The sequence below is a fragment of the Salmo salar genome, chromosome 06 (assembly GCF_965601325.2).
Source record: "Salmo salar chromosome 06, fSalSal1, whole genome shotgun sequence".
In the NCBI taxonomy this organism is placed as follows: domain Eukaryota; kingdom Metazoa; phylum Chordata; class Actinopteri; order Salmoniformes; family Salmonidae; genus Salmo; species Salmo salar.
The window spans coordinates 23467429-23483241 of record NC_138296.1 but is presented as its reverse complement, the minus strand read 5'-3'; the positions used below and the strand labels follow the sequence as shown (position 1 = coordinate 23483241).

The following is a 15813-nucleotide window of genomic DNA, read 5'->3' as shown; positions in this document are numbered from 1 at the left end:
CGCAAATTACAATACGAGTTTCCTATTATAAAATGAACATTCTTCCTGTGCAACTAGAAAGCATGCTTAAAATATACCTTCAACATTATTCTGTTGAGTACATTGACAAGAAGCCAAAAAAAAAGCAAAAAAAAAATAGGTTTGTAGTTTATTGGTTTTCTTACCACTGAGGGGGTTTTGAAATGGATCTCCTCAAAGTAGCCATCAAACATGGTACTGAAGGTGGGATCTAGAAGAGAGAAACAGGTTCAACTCACAGTGCATTCCACCTTCTGGTCTGTGCTATTCATTTGACACAGTGTACAAACATACAACCATGAACCACAACTTAGTCTTTCTTCCACCATGAAATGTGGATTGCTCCCCCACTCACCACTGGTGGTGAGGATCACTGGTCTCTTGGTGGTGGTCATGAACGTTTTGATGGCAGCCAGGAACCCAGAGTCGTCGTCGAAGACGACATCCACCTCCTCAAAGAGAATGAGTGACGTGGCTGTCTTCTTGCTCTGCTCTTCACTGGAGGAGGAGTCCTTGGTGATGGCTGCTGCCCCGTTCTGAGGCTCTTCCGTCTTACTGGAACTCTCCTTGGCTTTACTGGTCTTCTTGGGAACAGCTGGAAGAGTATAACACTGATATTTAGTTCTGACGTGTGTATGCAGACTAGATTTGGGTTTATCCAAAATAGTAACTGAGGGGAATAAAGCTTCCCTGCTGTGTTTAATTTAGGACCTAGACTGTTTAACACCTGACTGACAAACCTCAAGCTAGGGAGGAAGAAGGACAAGGAATTCATTCTAACCGTTTGGTTGCTTCTGGTCTTGGCTGGCACTGGCAGGTTCCTTGTTGGTGGGACCAGGTCGGCCCATTTTGAAGAAGTTGGCCAGGGAGGTGGGGGCCAGGCCTCCCCTCTTGGCTCCACGGGGGGACTGGGGGGGCTTCCTGGGGGAGGACACTACCCTTCGAGGAGAGTACACTTTCCCTGGGAGATGGACAACAGAATCAACACCTGTCAACCTGGATCTTTAGGAATCCTACTTTATACACTATGGGTCACATAACTCAAGAAACTGGCGGCAGGTAGCATAGCGGTTAAGACGGTTGGGCCAGTAACCGAAAGGTTGCTGGTTTGAATCCCAAGCCAACTAGGTGAACAATCTGTCTATGAATCTTTGGGCAAGGCATTTCATTCGAATTACTCCTGCCCTAATTGCTCCTGTAAGTCGCTCTAGATAAGAGCGTCTGCTAAATGACTTACATGTAAGTGTAAAATGAAACTGGCATGTAACCTGAAGATAGCATAGATTTAGGCCGATTTTATCGTGTAGAACTGTCTGGGGCGGGAGGTAGCCCAGCGGTTAGAGCGTTGGACTTGTAACCCAAAGGTTGTGAGATTGAAACCCCGAGCTGACAAGGTAAAAATCTGTCGTTCTGCCCCTGAACAAGGGCAGTTAACCCACTGTTCCTAGGCCGTCATTGTAAATAAGAATTGGATCTTAACTGACTTGCTTAGTTAAATAAAAGGTCAAATAAAAAATTAAATCTACTTTCTATCAAAGCAGTCCTAAGAGATTATTTTGTTCAAAGAAACACTGGGCTGCAAGAAGAAAGGCAAACCTCTTCTAAACTTACGTGGTGAGGATCCAGGCCTGGCGGTGGAGCTGCTGAAGTAGCACGGCTTATGGGCGTTGACCCCTTGGATGTCCACCTGGTGGGACTGGGTGGCCTCCCTAAGCTGGGACAGGATCTGACGGCCGCTCCGCTGGGACGACGCGTTCACCTCAAACACCTGGAGAAGGGTGACACAGGTTAGACTTCCTGCCTTCAAAGTAGCATACATAACTGTCTGTGTAATATATTAGCTAAGACAGAGATGTTAAAAGATTTGAGGGCACCCAGCAGAATCCCACCCTGCAGAATCCCACCCTGCATCCCTCTACTGGCTTGCCTCTAAAGCTAAGCAGGGTAGGTCCTGGTCGGTCCCTGGATGGGAAACCAGATGCTGCTGGAAGTGGTGTCGGAGGACCAGTAGGAACCACGCTTTCCTTTGCCTAGTTAAATAAAAGTTAAATAAAAAATGTCCTCTGGTCTAAATATCCCAATGCCCCAGGGTGCAGTCTTTCGGATGGGACATTAAACGGGTGCCCTGACTCTGTGGTCACTAAAGATCCTATGGCACTTAACGTAAGAGTAGAGGTGTTAACCCTAGTGTCCTGGCTAAATTCCCAATGTAGTCCTCATACCATGGCCACCTAATCATCCCCAGTTTACAATTGGCTCATTCATCCCCCTCCTCTCCCCTAACTATTCCCCAGGTCATTGCTGTAAATTACAATGCGTTCTTAGTCAGCTTACTTGGTGAAACAAGGTACAAATATATGGACTCTTTTCAAATCAAATTGTATGTCACATGTGTAGACTAACAGTGAAATGCTTCCCAACAATGCAGAGAGAAAAATTAATAGAAAGACAAAAACAAGGAATAAAATACACAATGAGTACTGATAACTTGGCTATGAACGCGGGGTACCAGTACCCAGCCGATGTGCAGGGACACAAGCAATGTTCCCTCAATTTTTTTCGTCACAGAGCAAATTTCAGGTCTGCTGAGCACAAACTTGAACATTTTGAAAATGCTGTGCAACTTCCAGCGTGCATTTACTGTCAACACTGAGTAGGCTGTGGCTATTTGATCATAATGTAGGCCTACCAGAGTGGTCCACCACCAACAAAATGCATCCCATAACATTTTAACATGGAAACAGCTGTTCTATCATTCAGGCTACAGTAGCAGAAAATGTGTGGTGCTCAATGTAGGCCTACATTATATGAAACTTTTGAAAAAAAAAAAAAACATGCAGGGCTTGATAACCTGTTTATCCACTTGTCCTTCAGATAAGGTGACTGAAACTGTTGTTTGATGCAAGAAACCACTTGGGAGCTGCGTGCAGGCTTAGAGGGAACAAGGTACTGTAATTGAGGTAAATAAACAGCGCAAAAAAAAAAAAAACGTCCCTTATTCAGGACCCTGTCTTTCAAAGATAATTCATAAAAACCCAAATAACTTCACAGATCTTCATTGTAAAGGGTTTAAACACTGTTTCCCATGCTTGTTCAATGAACATAAACAATGAATGAACATGCACCTGTAGAACGGTCGTTAAGACACTAACAGCTTACAGACGGTAGGCAATTAAGGTCACAGTTATGAAAACTTACGACACTAAAGAGGCCTTTCTACTGACTCTGAAAAACACCAAAAGAAAGATGCCCAGGGTGCCTGCTCATCTGCGTGAACGTGCCTTAGGCATGCTGCAAGGGACAGCACTACAGGGAGACAGGACGGACAGCTGATCGTCCTCGCAGTGGCAGACCACGTGTAACAACACCTGCACAGGATCGGTGCATCCGAACATCACACCTGCAGGACAGGTACAGAATGGCAACAACAACTGCCCGAGTTACACCAGGAAAGCACAATCCCTCCATCAGTGCTCAGACTGTCCGCAATAGGCTGAGAGAGGCTGGACTGAGGGCTTGTAGGCCTGTTGTAAGGCAGGTCCTCACCAGACATCACCGGCAACAACGTCGCCTATGGGCACAAACCCACCGTCGCTGGACCAGACAGGACTGGCAAAAAGTGCTCTTTACTTACGAGTCGCGGTTTTGGCTCACCAGGGGTGGTGGTCAGATTCACATTTGTCGTCGAAGGAATGAGCATTACACCGAGGCCTGTACTCTGGAGCGGGATCGATTTGGGGGTGGAGGGCGGTGTGTCACAGCATCATCGGACTGAGCTTGTTGTCATTGCAGGCAATCTCAACGCTGTGCGTTACAGGGAAGACATCCTCCTCCCTCATGTGGTACCCTTCCTGCAGGCTCATCCTGACATGACCATCCAGCATGACAATGCCGCCCAGCCATACTGCTCGTTCTGTGCGCGATTTCCTGCAAGACAGGAATGTCAGTGTTGTGCCATGGCCAGCGAAGAGCCCGGATCTCAATCCCATTGAGCACGTCTGGGACCTGTTGGATCGGAGGGTGGGGGCCAGGTCCATTCCCCCCAGAAATGTCCGGGAACTTGCAGATGCCTTGGTGGAAGAGTGGGGTAACATCTCACAGCAAGAACTAGCAAATCTGGTGCGGTCCATGAGGAGGAAATGCACTGCAGTACTTAATGCAGCTGGTGGCCACACCAGATAGTGACTGCTACTTCTGATTTTGACCCCCCCCCCTTTGTTCAGGGACACATATCCACTTCTGTGGAACTTGTTCAGCTTGTCTCAGTTGTTGAATCTTGTTATGTTCATACAAATATTTACACATGTTAAGTTTGCTGAAAATAAACGCAGTTGACAGTAAGAGGACGTTTATTTTTTTGCTGAGTTTATGTACATATGGGTAAAGTGACTAGTCCACAAGATCGATAAACAGTAGCAGCAGAGCATGTGATGAGTCAAAAGAGTTAGTGCACTTATTCGGAGCGTGTAAATTAGCTAGAAAGATGTGTCGGCATATAGTAATTGTCTCTGGCCCCTCCCAGTTAGGGGGAGCGATGAGCTCTACAGCAGAGTCTCACAACTCAATTGCTGGTTGAAAAATGTTGTTTTCTGCCCCTCCCAAAAGATAGAGGGCCAATTACAAATTCTTTCTGGGACTCACCCACAAACAGGATCAAGCCTGGCCTGCTGAGGAGTGACAGACTCCATCCTAGCTGGAGGGGTGCTCTCATCTATCAACATACACAGTGTTCTAACTCCTCTAGCTCCCCAATGAGATAGGGTGCAGGCCAGGCAGCAGGCTGTTAACCAGCTTTGTGGAGTCTACCACTAGCACAGTCAGTGTAGTCAGCTCAGCTATCCCCATTGAGACCGTGTCTGTGCCTCGATCTAGGTTGAGCAACACTAAACATGATGGTGTTCACCTTAGCAAACCGGAATAAAGACCTCCTCCATTCCTGTCATTATCCATTCCTGTCATTATTGAAAGAGATTGTAATATCTCACATCTCAAAATAGGGATACTTAACCTCTCTTGGGTAGGGGGCAGTATTCACGTCAGGATAAAAAACGTACCCGATTTAATCTGGTTATTACTCCTGCCCAGAAACTAGAATATGCATATAATTGTTTGATTTGGATAGAAAAAACCCTAAAGTTTCTAAAACTGTTTGAAAGGTGTCTGTGAGTATAACAGAACTCATATGGCAGGCCAAAACCTGAGAAGATTCTATACAGGAAGTGCCCTCTCTGACCATTTCTTGGCCTTCTATAGCCTCTTTATCGAAAACAGAGGATCTCTGCTGTAACGTGACATTTTCTAAGGCTCCCATAGGCTCTCAGAAGGCGCCAGAACGGGGAATGATGACTCTGCAGTCCCTGGCTGAAAAACAGTAGCGCATTTGGATAGTGGTCGATCTGAGAACAATGACACGGTGCGCGTGAAGACACCATTTTCTTCTTTCAGTCTGAACGAAAACAACGTCTCCCGGTCGGAATATTATCGCTATTTTACGAGAAAAATCGCATAAAAATAGATTTTAAACAGCGTTTCACATGCTTCGAAGTACGGTAATGGAATATTCCGAAATTTTTTGTCACGACATGCGTCCGCGCGTCAACGTTCGGATAGGGACCTGAACGCACGGACAAAACAGAGGATATTTGAACATAACTATGGATTATTTTGAACCAAAACAACATTTGTGGTTGAAGTATAAGTCCTGGGAGTGCATTCTGACGAAGAACAGCAAAGGTAATCCAATTTTTCTTATAGTAATTCTGAGTTTAGTGAACGCCAAACTTGGTGAGTGTCAAATTAGCTAGCCCGTGATGGCGAGCTATCTACTCAGAATATTGCAAAATGTGCTTTTGCCGAAAAGCTATTTTAAAATCTGACACCGCGATTGCATAAAGGAGTTCTGTATCTATAATTCTTAAAATAATTGTTATGTTTTTTGTGAACGTTTATCGTGAGTAATTTAGTAAATTCACCGGAAGTTTTCGGTATGTTTGCTAGTTCTGAACGTCACATGCTAATGTAAAAAGCTGGTTTTTGATATAAATATGAACTTGATTGAACAAAACATGCATGTATTGTATAACATAATGTCCTAGGAGTGTCATCTGATGAAGATCAAAGGTTAGTGCTGCATTTAGCTGTGGTTTTGGTTTTTGTGACATTATATGCTAGCTTGAAAAATGGGTGTGTGATTATTTCTGGCTGGGTACTCTCCTGACATAATCTAATGTTTTGCTTTCGTTGTAAAGCCTTTTTGAAATCGGACAATGTGGTTAGAGTAACGAGAGTCTTGTCTTTAAAATGGTGTAAAATAGTCATATGTTTGAGAAATTGAAGTTACAGCATTTTTAAGGTTTTTGAATATCGCGCCACTCGATTCCACTGGCTGTTGACCCACATACCTGACAGAGGTTAATGTTAGAGCCCTCACTTCCAAGGCAGTCATAGTCAATTAACTAATCACTGATCATAATATTGATGTGATTGGCCTGACTGAAACATGTCTCAAGCCTGATGAATTTACTGTGTTAAATGAGGCCTCTCCTCCTGGTTACACTAGTGACCATATCCCCCACGCATGCCGCAAAGGCGGATATGTTGCTACTCAATCACTTTTTATTTCTATGGTTAACAGGCCTCCTGGGCTATATACAGCGTTCCTCACCGAGTTCCCTGAATTCCTATTGGACCTTGTAGTCATGGCAGATAATATTCTAATTTTGGGTGACTTTAATTGTCCTGAGTCTGCACAGAACTGCCAGGACCTAGCATCAAATGGAGACACTCAAGTTGTTTAATCCTGTGTCTCCTGACACTGCCTGGTAGAGAGGTCCTGGATGGCAGGAAGCTTGGCCCCAGTGATGTACTGGGCCGTACGCACTACCCTCTGTAGTGCCTTGAGGTCAGAGGCCAAGCAGTTGCCATACCAGGCAGTGATGCAACCAGTCAAGATGCCCTCGATGGTGCAGAAGTAAAGAGCTACTTCCTGTGTTTGGCCCTCCTATGTTGAACATAATAAATGGCTTCCTATCCACTGGATGTGTACCAAACTCACTAAAAGTGGCAGTAATAAAAGCCTCTCTTGAAAAAGCCAAACCTTGACCCAGAAAATGTAAAAACTAAAAATGGTCTATATCGAATCTCTCATTCTTCTCAAACATTTTTGAAAAAGCTGTTGCGCAGCAACTCACTGCCTTCCTGAAGATAAAAAATTATACGAAATGTATCAGTCTGGTCATTTGCCACTCGTGAAGGTGGTAAATGACCTTTTAAATGCCGTCAGACCAAGGCTTTGCATAGGCTCTCGTGCTCCCAGACCTTAGTGCTGCTTTTGACACCATCGATCAGCACCTTTTTTTGGAGAGATTGGAAACCCTCATTTGTCTAGGAGCAAAGATATTATCGTTCGGAAAGATATCAGTTGGTCTCTGTGGATGGTTTGTCCTCCGAAAAATCAATTGTAAGTTTCAGTGTTCCTCGAGGTTCTGTTTTAGGACCACTATTGTTTTCTATCTATCTATCTATATATATATCTATATCTATATCTATATATATCTATATATATACACACACGCACACTACCTCTTGATGATGTCATTCGGAAACACAATGTCAACTTTCACTGCTATGCGGATGACTCACAACAGTACATTTCGATAAAACATGGTGAAGCCCCAAAATTCCCTAACCTGGAAGCCTGTGTTTCAGCCATAAGGAAGTGGGTGGCGGCAAATGTTTTACTTTCAAACTCAGACAAAACAGAGATGCTAGTTCTCGGTCCCAAGAAACAAAGACCTGCTGTTATACAGTTGTCTCAAATAAAACTGAAGGACCTCGGCGTTACTGGGGACCCTGATCTCTTTTGACAAACATATCAATACTACCTCAAGGAAAGATTTTTTCCATCTTCGTAACATTGCAAAAATCAGAAACTTTTTTTGTCCAAAAATGCAGAAAAACTAATCCATGCATTTGTCACTTCTAGATTAGACTACTGCAATGCAGTACTCCCCAGCTTCCCGGATAAAGCACTAAATAAAACTTCAGTTAGTGCTAAATACAGCTGCTAGAATCTTGACTAGAACCCCAAATTTGATCATATTCCTCCAGTGCTAGCCTTTACACAGGCTTCCTGTTAAGGCCAGGGCTGATTTCAAGGTTTTACTGCTAACCTCTTTCCAGTTCTCTATCCAGTTCTCTGCTGCCAATGACTGGAACGACCTACAAAAATCTCTAAAACTGGAAACACTTTTCTCCTTCACTAGCTTTAAGCACCAGCTGTCAGAGCAGCTCACAGATCACTGCACCTGTACATAGCCCATCTATAATTTAGCCCAAACAACTACCCCTTCCCCTACTGTATTTATTTATTTATTTTGCTCCTTTGCAGCCCATTATCTCTATTTCTACTTTGCACTTTCTTCTACTACAAATCTACCATTCCAGTGTTTTACTTGCTATATTGTATTTACTTTGCCACCATGGACTTTTTTGCCTTTACCTCCCTTATCTCACCTCATTTGCTCACATTGTACAGACTTATTTTTCTACTGTATTATTGACTGTATATTTGTTTTACTCCATGTGTAACTCTGTGTTGTTGTATGTTGTCGAACTGCTTTGCTTTATCTTGGCCAGGTCGCAATTGTAAATGAGAACTTGTTCTCAACTTGCCTACCTGGTTAAATAAAGGTGAAACAAAAATAAATAAAATAAAAACCTACAAAGCATTACATGGGCTTGCTCCTACCCATCTCTCAGATTTGGTCCTGCTGTACATACCTACACGTACACTACAGTCACAAGACGCAGGCCTCCTTATTGTCCCTAGAATTTCAAAGCGAAGAGCTGGAGGTAGGGCTTTCTCCTATAGAGCTCCATTTTTACGGAATAGTCTGTCTATCCATGTGAGAGATGCAGACTCAGTCTCGACCTTTAGGTCTTTACTGAAGACTCAACTCTTCAGTGGGTCCTAGGATTGAGTGTAGTCTGGCCCAGGGATGCAAAGGTGAACGGCAAGGCACCGGACCGACCTTGCTGTCTCTGCCTGGCCAGCTCCCCTCTACACTGGGATTCTGTGCCTCTGACCATATTACGGGGGCTGAGTCAGTGGCTTACTATTGCTCTTCCATACCGTCCCTAGGAGGGGTGCGTCACTTGAGTGGGTTGAGTCACTGATGTGATCGTCCTGTCCGGTTTTCCAGTTTGTGCCCCCTCGGGCTCGTGTGGTGGGGAGATCTTCGTGGGCTATACTCAGCCTTGTCTCAGGGTAGTAAGTTGGTGGTTTGTTGATATCCCTCTAGTGGTGTGGGGGCTGTGTTTGGCAAAGTGGGTGTGGTTATATCCTGCCTGGTTGGTCCTGTCCGGGGGTATCGTCGGACGGGGCCACAGTGTCCCGACCCACCCGTCTCAGCCTCCAGTATCTATGCTGCAATAGTCTATGTGCTGGGGGGCTAGGGTCAGTCTCATATCTGGTATATTCTCCTGTCTTATCTGGTGTCCTGTGTGAATTTAAGTATGATTCCTCTAATTCTCTCTTTCCATCTCTCCCTCCCGGAGGACCTGAGCCCTAGGATCATGCCTCAGGACTACCTGGCCTGATGGCACCTGGCTCTCCCCAGTCCACCTGGTTGTGCTGCTGCTCCAGTTTCAACTGTTCTGCCTGCGGCTATGGAACCCTGACCTGTTCACCGGACGTGCTACCTTGTCCCGGACCTGCTGTTTTCGACTCGCTCGCTCTCTACCGCACCTGCTGTCTCAACCTCTGAATGCTCGGCTATGAAAAGCCAACTGACATTTACTCCTGAGGTGCTGACCTGTTGCACTCCACAACCACTGTAATTATTAGATACTACTGCACTGTTGGAGCTAGGAACACAAGCATTTCGCTACACCCACAATAACATTTGCTAAATGTGTGTACGCGACCAATAAAATGTTATTTGATTTATTATTTGACCCTACTGGTCCTCTATGAAAGTTTGAACAGCTTGAAGAACAACCTGGCCTTAATGGCCATGTACTCTTATAATTTCCACCTGGCGCAGCCATTAGAGGACTGGCCACCCCTCATAACCTGGTTTCTCTCTAGGTTTCTTCCTAGGTTCCTGCCTTTCTAGGGAGTTTTTCCTAGCCACCGTGCTTCTACATCTGCATTACTTGCTGTTTGGGGTTTTAGGCTGGGATTCTGTATAGCACTTTGACATCTGCTGATGTAAAAAGGGCTTTATAAATACATTTGATTGATTGAGGGTGTAAAATAAGTACATTCAAATTTGTATGCAGAAACATCATGATAAAAAAATAAAAAAAAGCTTTTTAATAGACCAGTGGGTCACAAAGCATAAAAGGTTGGTGACCGCTGTGTTAGGCAAGTGGAGTAAAGCGTGAACAGACCTTAAAGCCGAGTTCCTGGGCGCAGGCATAGACGGCAGCGGTCTTGCCGACCCCCGTGGGACCAGTGATCAGCAGCGTGTTACACATAAAGTCTTTCACCTCCTGAGAGTCCCCGTCTTCAGTGTCCCATGAGTCTGTGTGGCCAAGAGGGGAACATCAGGCTGCTTTAGGTTTACTCTGTGGTAACTTTGAAAAAAAGTTACTTTTATATAGGATGATGTAACTATTGCAAAGGAGGGAAAAATGTGTTCGTGCTCAAACAGTCATACTGCTATCTGAAAATACAAGAGCAAAATCTTAGAATAGAGGGCTCCACCATTTTTTCCAAGGTGACCATCTCTTACCATTGCTGTCATCCTCCTGTTTCTTTTCCTTCTGTTTTTTCCTCTCTTCCCGGTCAGCTCTGAGCTTCCATTCCCTCAGCCAACTGCAAACGGATTGGTTTATGCAAAATTACATGATAAATTCATTGAATTAATGGCATGTAATACACAAGGGCTTTCAATAAAGCTCATAAAGCCATTGATTCATACCTTTTACATACACAAAAGTATGTGGACACCCATTAAAATGTGTGGATTCGGCTATTTCAGCCACACCGTCACTGACAGGTGTATAAAATCGAGCACACAGCCATGCAATCTTCATAGATAAACATTGGCAGCTGAATGGCCTTAATGAAGAGCTCAGTGACTTTCAACGTGGCAGCGTCACAGGATGCCACCTTTCCAACAAGTCAGTTCTTGAAATTTCTGCCCTGCTAGAGCTGCCCCGGTCAACTCTAAGTGCTGTTATTGTAAAGTGGAAACGTCTAGGGGCAACAACAGCTCAGCCGCGAAGTGGTAGACCACACAAGCTCACAGAACGGGACCGCCGAGTGCTGAAGTGCGTAAAAATCATCTGTCCTCGGTTGCAACACTTACTCCCGAGTTCCAAACTGCTTCTGGAAGCAACGTCAGCACAAGAACTGCTCGTCGGGAGCTTTATGAAAATGGGTTTCATGGCCAAGCAGCCTAAGATCATCATGCGCACTGCCAACGCTACCTGCCCGAATGCATAGTGCCAACTGTCAAGTTTGGTGGAGGAGGAATAAATGGTCTGGGGCTGTTTTCATGGTTCAGGCTAGACCCCTTAGTTCCAGTGAAGGGAAATCTTAACGCTACAGCAAACAATGATATTCTAGACGATTCTGTGCTTCCAACTTTGTGGCAACAGTTTGGGGAAAGCCTTTTCCTGTTTCAGCATGCCCTGTGCACAAAGCGAAGTCCACACAGAAATGTTTTGTCGAGATTGGTGTGGAAGAACTTGAGTGGCCTGCACAGACACCTTTGGGAGGAATTGGATTGCCGACTGCGAGCTAGGCCTAACATCAGTGCCCAACCTCACTAATGCTCATGGCTGAATGGAAAGCAAGTCCCCGCAGCAATGTTCCAACATCTAGTGGAAAGCCTTCCCAGAAAAGTGGAGGCTATTTTGCAGCAAAGGTGGGACCAACTCCATAATAATGCCGTTGATTTTGGAACGAGATGTTTGACGAGCAGGTGTCCACATACTTTTGGTCATGTACTGTATATCTGTAATACCTGTGTAGAGCCAGCAGGGTGCCTAGTACACCTAGCTACTGAGCTATTCAGTTGAGTCATTCAGTAGATACACCACAATCCCTTACCTGTGCAGCCTCCTGACTGAGGCAGTGTTGCCTATGATGTCATTGGAGTGCTGTGGTTGGTACTTCTCTGTCCACAACGCATCCTCTTTTACGAAGTCTGGTGGAATAAAAAAAGCAGTTACTAGTTGTAATGTTATGAAAAGGAAGCACATTTAAGCATCTAACTGAAAGGCCATGTTTCAGCTACCACAGATACTACAAGATATGAGGTTTTACAGAGAACTACTTTTCTTATTTGCCCTCTTACCATCTTTGACAGAGTTGCTAGCCAGTGGCGAGTCCTCCAGGAGTAACACAGGGTCCTTTTGGGAGGGGAGTGGTGTTTTCATCTCCTCGTTCTCCTGTTGCTTGCGCCTCCTCCCTCGCCCTCCCCTCCTGGGTGGCTTAGGTTCGGGGGAGATGGTGTCCCCCTCGATCACAATGATCTTTTCCTCTGACCTCCTGGACCTCTGCTTCTTGGCCACCTTTCCCACGGCCCCCTCACCCTCTTCCACTCTCTTCCTCTTTCCCCCCACAGGCTCGGTCGATGCTGGGGCACTGCTGGAGAGTTTGGTACCGGGGTCTGCCTCTGAAGCTGTGCATTGCTGGAGGTGGTCCGTCCGCCTCTCCAGGAAGCGTGTGAGAAACCGCTGGACGGGGAAAGGAGGGTTGGATGCACTGATCTCCCCCATTAGGAGCTTACGAATGGGCTCAGCGAAATCTTCTCGCCAGCCAGACCCCTGTTGAGAACAAATTATTCAGTTATCTAAAGTTGATTAACAAACAAAACTACACTTGTAAATATTACATGGAATATTACCAGTGAAATATGAAATGTGTAAAATAATATTACAACATACCCTTTCAGTGTGGGCTCTGGAGGCTGGCTCAGTCTTACAGCAAGTGGAACTATCGAGGGATGGAAGCTGGTTTGATGGTTGACATCGAAGCTCCTTCAGGAAGTGTAAGCGAGGAGAAACAGGCCATGGTAGACTCCAGAGGGGACACTCTGTCAAAGGGCCAAGAAAAACATAATTAGATGGAAAACACAGAGGGAACACTTGAACAGGAAGCGCGGTGAAAAGGCTGTTTCCAGTTCAAATCCCAGTTATGGCACACAAATTACTTACCGTAATTTCCGGACTATTGAGCGCACCTGAATATAAGCCGCACCCACTGAATTTAAAAAAAATATTATTTTGAACATAAATAAGCCGCACATGTCTATAAGCCGCAGGTGCCTACCGGTACATTGAAACAAATGAACTTTACACAGGCTTTAACGAAACACGGCTTGTAACAAAAAATAAAAAATTTGCAGTAAGCTTTAGTTGTCTTTTTGCACTGAGTCAATTCCTCATGCTGCTGTTTCCAACGTCTTATCATCGACTCATTAAGACTAAGCTCCCGTGCAGCAGCTCTATTTCCTTTTCCAACAGCCAGATCAATCGCCTTCAACTTGAAAGCTGCATCATATGCATTTCTCCGTGTCTTTGCCATGATTAGGTTGACAAAATGACTACCGTAATCAGAATGATGGGAAGTTTGAGAGCGCTCGATTTAATCTAAACAGTAAACAAAAAAAGTTGTTTGACCTTAACCCGTTCGGCAATTTCATTGGTCTAATGAAAGCTTCATGCCGCCAAAAAACTGAGCACGTCACAGAATGTGTTTTTTTGGAGAAAAAAAAAATTGAAAGCGGGAAAAATCCATATATTAGCCCCGTCATTGTTTAAGCCGCGAAGTTCAAAGCGTGGGAAAAAAGTTGCTGCTTATAGTCCGGAAATTACGGTAATAAAAATCTCAGTGCAGTGCACACTCATTATCTTTCAGTTTCTTAAGATTTACGTCAGTAAAAATGGCCATTCAAAAAATCTAAACATCAGTGTGTTGCAACCTTTATGCTTTATAAAAACCAATAAGTACACTTGTATGGAAGGGACAGAAATAGCAAGGAGAAAACACACACCCTGTGACATCTGCAGCACATGCACTACAGGCTGGAAGGAGGAGCAGGAGACTGCGTAGGCCTCATTGGTGGCAACGGTTTTGGCCATCTGCTTCTTGAAGGACTCTGGGAGGCCACTCTTCAGGAAGTCTCTGCGGGCTCGGAACTGTTCATCACCCTGAGAGTTCTCTGAATCATCACGGCTAGAAAGGGTAAGAGGCACAATAGGGGTGTAAGGTCAAAGGTCTTGTTGAGGTCTGCAAAAATGTTGAATATAGACCAAACGGTGTTATTGGTAATAAGCTGCAAGTCTGTAATAAGCTTACCTGCGATCATCAAAGATGGATATGACTGATGTCCTCTGTGCTTTTTTCCCAAGGAACATGGGAGCCACTTTGGAAGGTAAAAAAATACACAAAACATTAATGTTAGTGTCCTTCTATACATACATATACCAAAAATAAATAAAATCATAATCATACAGCAATTGGTGCTCAGCCCGTATAAGACAAGATTTCATCAAGTATATGTGCACAAAATACAAATGACATTTAACAAATATAATGATTTAAACAATTAAATGCTTAATTAACAATCATAACAAAGTACGGCTTTCACCTTGTCACGCTACACAAATAATACACTTCCCCTTCTCCTCCAGGCTTTGAAAATAAATTGTGCAATGTCAAAAATCCCCTTTCTAAAAAATAACTACAGCCTGTGTACGTCCTGTAGCCAGAACACCTCAGGGTGAGCAAATTATAGATTCTTTCTATAATCATGTTACGGCTTATGTCAACAACAGTGATACAGTACCTGCTGGATTATTGGCCTCCTTGCTGGCAGGTGCTTTTTTCCCCAATACATCATTTAGACTGCGTTTCTGAGCTTTGCCCTTCTCCTTGGCAGTCGGAGCAGAGCCATCCTGGCTATCCTCCACACAAACCACTGAGTCCTGCACAAACAGTGGTTCGCAAAAATAAAGGGTTAGCGGGTTATCTATGAAACAATGCCTTTCTGTACTTCTGCTTCGTCTCACAGTTGGAGAAATGGACAGGAAACAAGACAGTCAGGTTGATTGAAAAGTACATGCATCATCTCTAATATGACAACTGTTATCAATGGAGCATGAATTGTACAGTACAACTGAGCGAGAGTAGAACATTTTCTCCCAAGTAAGGAAAAACCTACAATCTTTAACTGAAATGTCATTAGGACTGTAGTGTACCTCGTCTTCACTGTAGCTCTTCTTGACTGAGACCTGGCTCCGGGAGGAGCGTCGTAAAGACCTCTGACCCTCCTTGTCCACGGCTGCCTTTTTACTATGCTGCATCTCCCGGGCTTTCTCCACCAACTTCTTCGCCTTTTTTCTCTTTTTGGATGCATTGGATTCCTGATCAAGAGGATTCAAATGGGTTTAAGAAGAAAAACTACAAGTGAAAGGAAAGTGTGTGCTGAATTATAACTGCTAATTCAAAACATCGGTTTCATATTCCAACTGATAAAAAACAGAGGCTACCTTAGTAGCTAGGGGACTCAAGATCTCAATATCACTTCCACCCTCAGACTTTGATGCAGAGCTTAGGAAGACGACTCTGGTAAATTTCATCCTGAAGGTTCAAGGTAACAATAAAGTGATAATAGTTTATGCAAAGGCAGTAAAAACAGCAAAAACAAATGAAATGCCCAACATTTACATTTTCAAACATATACAATGCAAACTAGATATTACAAAGTCAGCATGAAGCTAAAGCACTACTGTCTGTAGTAATGTATCGTCCTGCCTTTAAAGCAGTGTCCAGAC

The 15813-nt window shown here is 44.3% G+C and overlaps 1 protein-coding gene across 1 annotated transcript in view; it reads right to left on the bottom strand.

Moving 5' to 3' along the window:
- The window catches only part of LOC106606569 (ATPase family AAA domain-containing protein 5), a 28138-nt gene that overhangs the window by 9598 nt on the left and 2727 nt on the right, over positions 1-15813 (bottom strand). Inside the window, exons 4-17 of the mRNA XM_014202858.3 lie at positions 15529-15619; positions 15238-15402; positions 14826-14964; positions 14336-14402; positions 14031-14212; positions 12922-13070; positions 12330-12801; positions 12083-12179; positions 10758-10840; positions 10414-10547; positions 1630-1786; positions 800-979; positions 374-613; positions 165-229 (exon numbers count right to left, since the gene is read on the bottom strand). Of these exons, the coding sequence (XP_014058333.3) occupies positions 165-229; positions 374-613; positions 800-979; positions 1630-1786; positions 10414-10547; positions 10758-10840; positions 12083-12179; positions 12330-12801; positions 12922-13070; positions 14031-14212; positions 14336-14402; positions 14826-14964; positions 15238-15402; positions 15529-15619 (2221 nt within the window). The remainder of the gene's footprint in view (positions 1-164; positions 230-373; positions 614-799; positions 980-1629; positions 1787-10413; positions 10548-10757; positions 10841-12082; positions 12180-12329; positions 12802-12921; positions 13071-14030; positions 14213-14335; positions 14403-14825; positions 14965-15237; positions 15403-15528; positions 15620-15813) is intronic.